The sequence below is a fragment of the Phaethon aethereus genome (genome assembly GCF_964289735.1).
Source record: "Phaethon aethereus genome assembly, chromosome: 3".
NCBI lineage: Eukaryota > Metazoa > Chordata > Aves > Phaethontiformes > Phaethontidae > Phaethon > Phaethon aethereus.
This window is the reverse complement of record NC_138576.1, coordinates 90,798,892-90,810,591: the sequence shown is the minus strand read 5'-3', so window position 1 is coordinate 90,810,591 and position 11,700 is coordinate 90,798,892. Positions and strand designations below refer to the sequence as shown.

Below are 11,700 nucleotides of genomic sequence, written 5' to 3'. Positions count from 1 at the left end.
TACTTTACAGCTGGGAGACTTTGCCCAGTAAATGTGTCTCAGCAAAGTGGTGCTTCTCCCATAGTTGCAGCAGAGTTGACTATCCAGGTGGTAGAACTTTGCCAAGCTTATTCTGACATGCAGGTGTTTGGGGGTTTTTTCAGTATTTTGCTTTAAATGCTCCTGCTGTTTCATCAGCCTTTTCTTTGTAGCTTATGACAGAACCTTCCTGCATACATTTAAGTCTTCCACACCTGTGGAAAAAGTGTCCTGAAAACTTAACCAGACCAGAGCTCTGGGAGTTTGGTCACTCAACTTCATTCTGCTGTTGGTAAGGCAGCTGAGGTGAAATGTGAAAGAGGGGGATCTAAAATCTTGCTTCTGCTAACACTGATAGTCCGTATAAAATTCAAGCTCTTTTCTCCAGAAATTGCTTTGTGGATTTAGTTTCTTGAACTATTTTTATATTTAGTCTGGGACTAAGTGGACTAGGAAGGAGGCAGTGTTTGGAGCAAGGACTGGGAGTAAAAATCTCTTCTGGGTGAGTGCTTTTATTCCTGGGTTGCCTTTACTTTCTCTGGCTCCATAAACTGTATCTTTTCTGCATAATAGAAGGGCTTCACTAAGATGTGTGACTGAGTAGTTTAAAGACAGCTATCCTGGCGGGTATGAAATGCAGGTGTGAACATCTTTTGTCTGAATGTTAAACCTCTCTCTTCCAGGATTTATCAGTGTTCGGTCTAGTGGACTTAGGTTAGTATAGAAAGGCAGGTTTTTATCTTCTCTCAAACCTTTTGGGATTTGGCCTTTCTGAGGTTTAAATAGAGGGATATCACAGAATCACAGAATCACTAGGTTGGAAAGGACCTTTAAGATCATCAAGTCCAACCATTAATCCAGAACCACCATGTCCCCTAAACCATGTCCTGAAGCGCCACATCCACACGTATGTTAATGTCAATAGCTTTGGAAATGTTAGATTTAGGAGTGCTTGATGCTTTTGCTAAGATGGTGTGGGGTGGTGTTTTTTTACTACTTACTGTGCACTGCACTGTGCTTTTCTATGAAACTTGTAGCACTGTATGATAAGCACAGTTAGTGTCAAGCATTGGAAAAATGTGGTCTGTGGAGCATATTAAACATTAACTTTTTAAGACTTTTGATACTAGCAGGACAGTATGTTCTTTGTTAGAAAAAGCTTTGTGATTCGCTTGTATCAGCAGTGGATTACCTTAAAAATCTGAATTCTCTGCAGAGTTCTACAATTATTACATACTAAAACCAAACCTACTCTTTGGATACATATCTGCTATAGATTCAGGTGTAGTAATGCTGTGCCATTTTTTTCTTATTTTATTCGCTGCTGCATGAATGCATTGCTTTCGGTAGTTCATTGCCTGTTGCTTGCTTGTTCCTTTCCCTCATCTCTTGCTTGTTCTTACCTCAGGTGAGGTTGCTGTGAAAGTTAAGCGTTCTTTGGTGCCTAGGTGCCTGACTAAATTAATAGGATGTGTATGGAGGTAATACGTATTTCGGATTCTGTCCTGAAACATTTGATGATAATATCTGGGTACTTTGGCTGTAAAAGAGAATTTTAGAGTTTCTTTCTGACTTCAGAAGTCCCCAAATCTGAATTTGCTTTCTAAAGGGAAGACAATTAATATTTTTGTCCTTCTATTAAACTTCTGGTTTTCTTCTTTCTTGCCATTGTTTCTTTAATGTTCACTAAGTTAAAGATGACTCATTAGCGACCTAATTGCTTGACCAACCTGATCTCCTCCTATGACCAGGTGACCCGCCTAGTGGATGAGGTTGTCTACCTGGACTTCACTAAAGCCTTTGACAGCGTCTCCCACAGCATTCTCCTGGAGAAACTGGCGGCTCGTGGCTTGGACAGGTTTACTCTTCGCTGGGTGAGGAACTGGCTGGACGGCCAAGCCCAGAGAGTTGTGGTGAATGGCGTTAAATCCGGCTGGCGGCCGGTCACAAGCGGTGTTCCCCAGGGCTCGGTTCTGGGGCCAGTCTTGTTCAATATCTTTATTGATGATCTGAATGAGGGGATCGAGTGCTCCCTCAGTAAGTTTGCAGATGACATCAAGTTGGGTGGGAGTGTTGATCTGCTGGAGGGTAGGAAGGCTCTGCAGAGGGATCTGGACAGGCTGGATCGATGGGCAGAGGTCAACTGTATGAGGTTTAATAAGGCCAAGTGCAGGGTCCTGCACTTGGGTCACAACAACCCCATGCAACGCTCCAGGCTTGGGGAGGAGTGGCTGGAGAGCACTCCAGTGGAAAGGGACCTGGGGGCACTGGTCGACAGCCGGCTGAACATGAGCCGGCAGTGTGCCCAGGTGGCCAAGAAGGCCAACAGCGTCCTGGCCTGTATCAGTATTAGTGTGGCCAGCAGGAGCAGGGCAATGATTGTGCCCCTGTGCTTGGCACTGGTGAGGCTGCACCTCAAATCCTGTGTTCAGTTTTGGGCCCTTCACGCCAAGAAGGACGTTGAGGTGCTGGGGCGAGAGAAGGGCAACGGAGCTGGTGAGGGGTCTGGAGCACAAGTCTTATGAGGAGCGGCTGAGGGAACTGGGGTTGTTTAGTCTGGAGAAGAGGAGGTTGAGGGGAGCCCTCATTGCCCTCTATGACTACCTGAAAGGGGGTTGTGGTGAGGTGGGTGTTGGTCTCTTCTCCCAAGTAACCACGGATAGGACGAGAGGAAATGGCCTCAAGTTGCGCCAGGGGAGGTTTCGATTGGGTATTAGGAAAAATTTCTTCACTGAGAGGGTGGTCAGGCATTGGAACAGGCTGCCCAGGGAGGTGGTGGAGTCGCCATCTCTGGAAGTGTTCAAAAAACATGTGGATGTGGCACTTCAGGACATGGCTTAGGGGACATGGTGGCGCTGGATTAAAGTTGGACTTGATGATCTTGAAGGTCCTTTCCAACCTAGTGATTCTGTGATTCTGTGCTACCCGATGCCAGCGACATTCATGCCAAGTTTAAATTTACACTTAAATTCGTGTAAGCCAGCAATCCAGAATTTCAGTGCACCCTGACCTTGTAACTTTTTTTATTTAAAAAAGTATGAAATGCATAAGTGATTCATCTAATTAACATTTTCTTTCTGTTACTTGTTAGTATATGCTAATATGTTAGTATATGATATAATATGCTCCATTTTAATTTTTTGTCTGCTTTCTGTGTTGAAGATTCTTTTATACTAGAAAACAGTTTCCATCAAACTCTCTCAAACATCTCATTTTCCCTAGATTATTCTTAAAAATGTTAATAATGTAGTTTGCTAAGCTGTGTTCCCCTTGAGTGATATTTGAAGGTATGTCCAGATATTCAGAGGGAGATACAAAGTATACCCTTTTTCTCTAAAGAGGGTATACTGGTTTGCACTCCTTTGGAAATCATGCAAAAAACTTGTTCAGTCATGCAGATACAGTTTTCAATGCTCCTTAAGGTCAATTTCCCAGAGAAAGTGTATTTTATTCCACATTAAGAAACTTAAATCTGAATGCTCGGAATCCAAAATGAGTATTGACCTCTTAACTTCTTCTGATGTAAATTTTTATAAGGGATAATCCATATTATTCCGCATTGAGGAAAGGTATTTTTTTCACCCAGTCACAAAGGTTCATTTTTCTGTTTGTCCCAACTGAATATGTCACGTGTTCTTGCAAAATATTTGGAGAACAATATACATGCATTTGGACCAACTGCACTTAAATGTCATAGTTTTCAGTTGCTTTTTGAGAATCTGTTGCATGCTTCTGAGTCTAAGCTTTGCAGTGATTTGTTTGCTGCAATTAAAAATTAGGTATTTTATTGCTAAGTATCTTTGAATAAGCAGGTTAACTGACTTGAGAAGCCCTCATCTTTCTGGCATGTTAAAACAAGTCTGAAAAGGTCTGAAACGTCATCCATGAAACTCTGCTAACCAAAACAAACACAGGTTTTCACTCAGCTTGATAAAATGTCTGCCAGTCATGTACTAGCAGTTAGGTGCCACAATTGATCCATGCACGTTTTGAGCAGCATGCTAGGGGAGTGAAAAGAAGTTGGATCTTCCTGATTTGAGTGGAAACTGAAAGAGGTGAGGCTTGGGAAAGCTGGAGAAAATGTCATTTTGTCGCTATGTGCATCGACTTCATATAGATCTTTAATGCAATTACAGAATTGTTTATGTTGGATGTGACCTCAGTCACCCAAGCAGAGTCAACACTGAGTACTTTGGTCTTCTCTGTGTCAGCTGAGTCACCTGTCCTGTTTTCCTTTTTGAGTCTTTACTGCTCATGTACTAGTAGAAGCTTTTCATGTTGCACTGAAGTCCCTTGCTTCCTTCAGCTTTGGTTGGGTTTTCACTTCCCTAGCAGGAACGCCTGGGCAATATTTCTGTATTCCTCTCTTGGTAGATTGTTCTCACTTCCTCCTCCTTAGGCCAAGCTGCTGATTGATCTGCCTGTTTTCCCAAGTGCTGGGGTGTACTTTTCGTGTGGCTGGAAGCAGTTGTCCTTAAAACCCCCCCAGTTTTCTTGAGCTCTTTTGCCTTTCAGAACTGGGTCCCGCAGAATTCTACCTACTGAATAAGGCAGCCTGCCCTTCTGAAGTGCAGGATCTGTATCAGATGTGCCTTCCTCATTCCTCTAAGGACTTTAAACTCCACTGTTTCATGGTCACTGTAGTCGAGGCTGCAGCTGATCCCATCCCCAGCAAGTTCTTCCTTTTTTTTGTTGAAAGCAATTCCAAGAAAGTATTAAATGGGTTGGCCCATTTGACATTTGTTTTTCCCTGAAATCTTACAGAAGCCTCCTGGATTGTTTGTTTCCTGCTGTGTTGCACTTCCAGTAGATGTCAGGGACGTTAGTGTCCCACAATAACCAGTATCTGTGATTTTAGAGACTTTCTGGAATTGCTGAAATAGACTTTGTCTGCTTTCTTTCCCCGAGTAGGTGTTTTGTAGCAAACTTTGACTGTGATGTGGCCCATACGGACCTCTCCTTTAATCCTGACCCACAAGCTCTTAACCATCCTGTTGTCTGTCCTGTAGAACAGCTTTTTGTGTTCCAGCTGCTCCTTCAGGTAGAGGCCAGTTCACCTGGTGTCCTTTTCTTCCTGGCTTTCTTAAAGCTTGTATGCATCCATGACAAAGCTCCAGTCGTGTGAGCTATTCCACATGTTTCAGTTACTTCAGTCGTAGTTCTGTGTACAGGTACTTGAGGTGCTTCCCCTTTCAACATGTTTTATCCTAGACAGGGTCTGTCTTCCTCCCACCAACCTGACCCTTGTAATTAACATGTCTGAATCTCTGTTCCCTCCCTTAACTGCAAACTTCTGTCACCATTCCCTGATAGACCTCTCATTTAAAATGTTTGTCACCAGATTTGATGAGGATGCTCCTAACTATCTTTAACCTAGCAGCCCTCATTTCTTGGGGGTACTTGTGGCCATAAAAATTAAAACACTGCTTGCAATGCCAGTCCTGCAGCGAGTTGTTAACTTGCAGGATGTGTCTCCACAAGCCTTTCCTCCTTCACATGAAAGAGCAAGGAGAACAAATATCACCTGGGGTCCCACGTCCTTCTTTGCCCCTGGAGTCTTCTGATCACTCTTGATTTGCTCCAGGTCTCCTTTGCTAATAGCACAGGTGCCTATGTGAGTAGGTAATAGTAACAGTTAGGAAAAAAAGAAAAAGGGGGGGAAGAAAAGGCAATAATGGTAATAATAGTAAGGGGTAGTAGTTCAATAGTCCAAGGCTTGGAGGACCCTTGGCAATCTAACATGCTGAATCTGGCCAAACCTCCTTGACCAGCATATCTGGCAGCAGATGTTTGTGTCTCCTCTGCAGAAGGGAATCTCCAACTGGTATTACCTGCCACTCCTTCGTATTGCTAATACTTAGTTCAAACCCAGCTAGCTCCGATGCCTACCTTAATTGAGATGCTTGCTGCTTCTGCCTGTCATTCTATGTTGGCAAAAAAAAAAGTGGAAAATAGCTTAATATGCTTGTGTTAGCATAAGAAGGAGACTGTGGAACACTAGAATAATAAAAATGAGGTGTTGGGAGACAGGCAGTAAGAAAGGAACTGAGATTTATGAAAAAACTCTGAGACTTGGAAGGTTCAGACCAATGTTTGGATGCCTCTCATATCAGCTAATGTGTGCTGCGAGCTTCACATGCAGAAATGGTTGTTGAGAGCTATCCTGAGGTTCATGTGCTTCATCTTCCACTGACACGTTTACGGGCAGACAATGTGCATGAACATAATACTCGTACTTCAAAAGTTTCAGTTTTTCTAACAGTCTTCTATGTGGGATAAATTTCCAGCAAGTCGCTTTTGGCTGTTGGGTTCTGCTTTTGTTTGTCTTAGGCTTGCTCTTGTATCAGATAAATGAGTGCTGTAGTAGAAGCTGAGACTGAACTGTTTGCTATTTGTGGCTTTTGAAGCACTTTCAGCAAGCTGCCCTGTGATAGGGAGCACTACTGGAGCCTCGTTTCCTAGGAGTGTGTCTCTGAAACGTAGTACGTCCAGCTTTTAGCATAATTTTTGTTCCGTATTCCCAGTGTTCCTTTCTCAGAGTTCTGCTGTCTGAATGAGAAGCGGTTTGTGTAAGGTCCACTTTGAAATTATATTCACATGGAGCTGTCTGGCAATGAAGAGGCAAGAGATAGTAGAAGAATGTAGCGCTTCTTAGCAATGTCAGAACAAATTAATAACTTCAGGGACTTGTGGTTGCACTGGACTGTTATTTCTGCTTTTGTACTTGTTTGAAATTGTCAGCGGTAAGTAATGGCAGAAGAGCGAGAGAAACAAAACATTAATTGTACAAGTCCCATTTGTTTAGAAAATTAGTAAAAATAATCAACATCTGAATACTCATCTGTCTAGTTTTTCAGCCATGTTGTGTGTTTCAGCAGGTGTCAACTAAAAATCAGAGATTTTCTACTTTTTAGTGGTACAGATGTGTCGTCGCATCTCCAAAGTATGAATTCTGTTACCCACTACCCCCTGTGAAGAGGCAGATGTCATTGTGTTCCTCTTACCTGAATTGCTGAACACTTTGTGAAATCCTCAGCAGGTCCCCTTGCAAATGTGTGTTCTGTGGCTATCTGTTGTGGAACTTCAGATGGCAAAGTAACTGTTACTGGAGGTGCTGTCACAGAGCAGAAGTACTGCGTCAGTGATTAACCCTTAGTTCAGAATGAAAGCTTTTAATTTCCCAGGTTAAAGATTGGAGGCTTTTAAGGAAGTAACACTGTAGTGTATTTCTTAATCATTCACTATACTGTACTTAACGTCCCATCTTACTTCTTTAATATAGTAAAATGAAAATGCAGAAATGCAATTTGAAGATGAACTGGAGAATATTGTATTACAGTTCCCTAAGGAGGCGGTAGGGGAGAGAGGAACAAAAGAGTATGAAGGTCACTGAAAAACAGGTTGGGAATTTGCGTTCTTTGCTACTGTGCTTTCTAGGAACAGGTATCTACTCTGAATCTACCCACTTCTAGAGATGACGACTAGTAGTAATATTGTCTTTGTTTATGCAAAGCTTACCAAACTTAAAGATTACACTGTAATATATTTCACTAGTCAAATGATCTTGTTAAGAAGTTTAGAATGGCTAGTTTTACACGTGGAAATCTGAAAGGACCCTTTGGAAGGGAATAGCATCTATGGGAAGCCAACACAGAGATCAGTATAATTTAGGAAATAGTATTAATTCAACCTAGTAGCAGAAGATAAGTTGCTCAGATATGTTTACTGTGGTGAAAAAAGAGGCGATACAAACCTTTTAGAATTATCTTTGAAAAGATGTACACGCATTGATAAGAAATATTGCACCTAAATCTCTTTTGTACTTCAGATTGATGTTTCTTTGGTTTTTTTCTGGAATGAAGGTAATGCCATGCAAAGTAATACTGTGAATGACAGGAAGCGAAATAATCCTACCTAATTTGTAACTGTATGTTTGTAATTACAATTGTAAAGGTCTTATCTTATAAGCTTTTGTCTGGAATTTAGTATGTGCTGCTTTCTCTTTCTATTTTTTTTTTTTTTAATAGCTGTTAAATATCCCTTTGTTTTGACATCAGGAAGAGAATCCAAAGACTTGACGCAGACCAAAATCTTAGTAAGGTAGAAGGATAGCTGTTGCAGTCAGATCTACTGCAGAAATGCACATCTCTAATATATGGAGAAGTACAAGTTATTATCTAACTTGAGTTAGTGCAGAAGTGCAAGTTAAAGCATAAATGCACTTTTTATAATAATTTTTAATTGTATTTTGTCTGAGGCTGTGATTCTATGGATGCACCAAAACAATCTATCTTCTTTACACTGGCCACTCTTCTTGTGGCCTGGCATCTGTTGCGGCTATGGAAACATCTGTGTGACTGTGATGTGAAACATCTGTGGCTATGATGGGGATAAGAGCGTGAATTTTGCTAGATTGAACTGAAGTTTTTGCTTTCTGATCAAATGACAGAACTCCTTGCTTAAGGGGTACATGTCTTTAGAAGAAAAGTTGTCAAGGGTAACAGAGAAGGCTTACCCTCTTCTTACAAGTTGACATACTGGAAAGAGTGATATATTCTGAATTTTGACTGATGGATTCCAAATTATTACAGTGGTGGTACTGGATTTGTATTGTGCAAACTTTATTGTAGAAGGTTAGTTATGAGTTTTGGCTATGTGAAAGTTATTTTGGAATATTTTTTTTGAAGAGTACTGCTCCATACCAGTTATTTCTGATCCTCTTTGTACTTAGGAAAACCTTAAACCTTGAGATGGTGAGGTTTCCTTGCAGATGAAGCAGTTTTAAGAATCTGCTTACAAATAGACATATTAACTCCGGTTGTGTAGGACATACAGGATAAAGTGGTATCATGTGTCTACGGGTAGCCAAAGTGGATGTCTAGGTGAGAGAGAATAAGAAGTTGTGTGGCTCTTCCTCAGAGAGGTCTCCTATCCTCTTGTAGTTTATGTCTCAGGAAATTCAGAAGTGGCTTCAGTTCAATTGATCAAAGAAGTTCACACAGTCAGTTTTTGTTTTCAATTTCCTTTAAACTTTTGTAGTCTATTAGAATCTGTAGTATCTTAAAACACAGATCTTCATAAAGAACCTCATACTGTTCTTCATTTTGAACTTGCCTCCTGATAGTGGTGCTTGATCTCTCTTATTTCTTGTTTTGACAGTGAACAGTTGATCACTAATGCCCTTCTCTGTACCAGTCAAGAAGTTAAGCTTCTGTTGTTTTTCCCCTTTTTTCTCCACGTCCCAAATTTGTCTCATGGTAACAAAAAAATCAGTTAACAGTATCAGTGCTGGACAAGAATGAGTGGGGAAGTATGCAAAAGTGGCATGTAACTCGATAAAACAATGTTTGTTTTGGGCTTATGAATATAGGTTTGAGGCACTGAACATGTTGGCAAGAATCTAGACACTCCTAAAGTTTGTCAGCAGGAAGAGCTAAGTATGTGTGCGGTGCTTTGTTCCTGTGATGTAGTCTCTTGCAGGGCTGATAGCAAATCAGCAATAATCAGCTGATAGCAATTAAAGCATGCAAACCATTTGTAATTCATATAGTAGAATCTCACAAAGGTAGCTGTCAATGGATTTTGAAAGCCCTGGGTAAATACTCTTTTTGTTGTCACTGATCCATGTCTCCTACTCTGTCAGCATAGCTAGACTTAATTGATCACCCATTGGAGTGCAGTCTTTAGGTTAGATCCACCCCACGTTGAACATGGGTTCTGCAGGCTGTATAGAATTGGTTTAGACAGAAGAGGAGGAGGTACTTCTGGGATGCAGTTCATCTTTTGTATTTTAGAATTCTAGGTGAAGATGAGAGAATTTGCCATTTTAAGCATCTGTCCTTTTGGCTGATAGAGCAGTTAGACTGTAGGCTTAATATTAAAGTCAAATGCTGAGGAATAAATTTCTAACAATGTAAAAAGGCATTTATAAATAGTAGTATTTTGCAGCACGACAGGCTTTTGTTTTTATTTGGGTATTTTTAATATAGCATTTTTTAAGACCTCATCTGTGTGCTGGATTAGTAATTCTGTAGTATTGAATATGGAATTAAACTTCAGATAATGGTAAACCTTTACCTCTTGTTATTTGTAGATAAACATACAGGGGAACTTCTCTTGAAAAATGCCCCTCAAGACTATTCTGGTACATACAATTGTGTTGCCTCAGAGCTGCAACGGATGAATGTTCCACAGAGCTGAATGTCACCCCCAGTAAGTGTTTGCTATGTAAAGGTCACATAGTGTTTTGTGTATTAAAACTAAATAATCTTGTTTCTCTGAAGTCCTAAAAGGTTAAAAATAAAAAAAAAAGATTCTGTTGTGTAACTGATAGTTACCATTTCAAGTCTTTATTTCCCAAAATGTTGCTTTTTTATGCAGAAAACTGTAACTTACTGTTTTAAATGCATGTGGTGAAACATACTCTCTGTGATTCAGTGATACACTATTAACCCGCATCATGTGGCAACTTACTGTTTTTAATGTCGGGTTGAGCGAAAAGAAGCTGGTCATATAAATTTGACATCTAACAAACAGTATTGTTATTTATCTATTCTAGCTATAAATTCAGCTGGTATAATTGCTGGAGCTATTCTAGGAACTCTGCTGGGTCTTTCTGTACTGGCTTTTCTTGTCTTCTGTTGCTGTAAGAAACATAGAGAGAAGAAATATAAGAAAGAAGTACATCATGATACCAGGTAATGACATGTCTCTAATTTCTGAGCAGTATTATTTGAAGATTAACTTCTAAATGTGTTTCTGCAACTGAGATATTTAACAGTTGAGACTTCTGTCTTAATCTGGAAAGCTTATTAACATACTAACAGCTTGTCAGAGAACTTGTTGTTCCGAATGTGGTGTAGGTAGTCATGTCTAATTTCAGTAAAGACTTAAAAAGCAGCGAATACTTTTTTTTTTAACTTTAATATGTGAGCCTCTTTTGGCTACTGTGTCAGAATAGAAAGAAATAAACTGAAAATCTGTTTTATAAGCTCACACATAGTAATAGTGACTGAAGTCTTTTTCTGCAGTTGTGTTTTTGTGTATTTCAGAGATGATGTTCCACCTCTAAAACGTCGCAGTTCAACAGCCCGCAGCTACATAGGCAGCAATCGTTCTTCTCTGGATTCGATGTCTCTCTCAAATATGAAAGGATATACCAAAACTCTGTATGGCCAAGTCCCAAGTGAAGACTTTGAACGTACTCCTGGTCAAAACCCAACCTTTTACACCTTCAAAGGTAGCTGCACCTAATTTAAGTAGAATGGGAGCTGTTCCTGTGATGATTCCAGCACAAAGTAAAGATGGATCCATAGTATAAAATATTATTAATTTAAATGCTGTTTTTTAAGTGTTCATTGTAAGTATTAGAGAAAACTACTGTGTTCCATCCCTCATTTAAACAATGGCATGCAATTTTCCTTGAAGAAAAGAACAAGCTAGTTTGGAAAGCCACCAATTCTCATTTTTTAATTTTAAACTTACTAGTATATGACAGTTGAACTATTTGCTAAAAGCATTGAAGTTCCTAAATAAATACCGGACACTGAAGGTATTTGGACCTCTGGTAGGTTGCTGAAGAGACACTGTCAGCTAATGTGCAGTTCTGAATTTGTAACAGTGAGACGCAAGTGAGAAGTAACAAAAGCATTTCATATCTAGACCATGAAGTTTCTCAGTAAT

General features: G+C 40.2%; 1 protein-coding gene across 1 annotated transcript; it reads left to right on the top strand.

Moving 5' to 3' along the window:
- Positions 1-7,318: 7,318 nt before the first annotated feature.
- LOC309404196 (coxsackievirus and adenovirus receptor-like) lies at positions 7,319-11,438 on the top strand (the record flags this gene model as incomplete). Its single annotated transcript, XM_081998585.1, is given in 4 exon segments — positions 7,319-7,372; positions 10,513-10,715; positions 11,070-11,241; positions 11,243-11,438. Coding segments are annotated over 4 exon segments (525 nt in total). The 3' UTR covers positions 11,339-11,438.
- Positions 11,439-11,700: the final 262 nt, after the last annotated feature.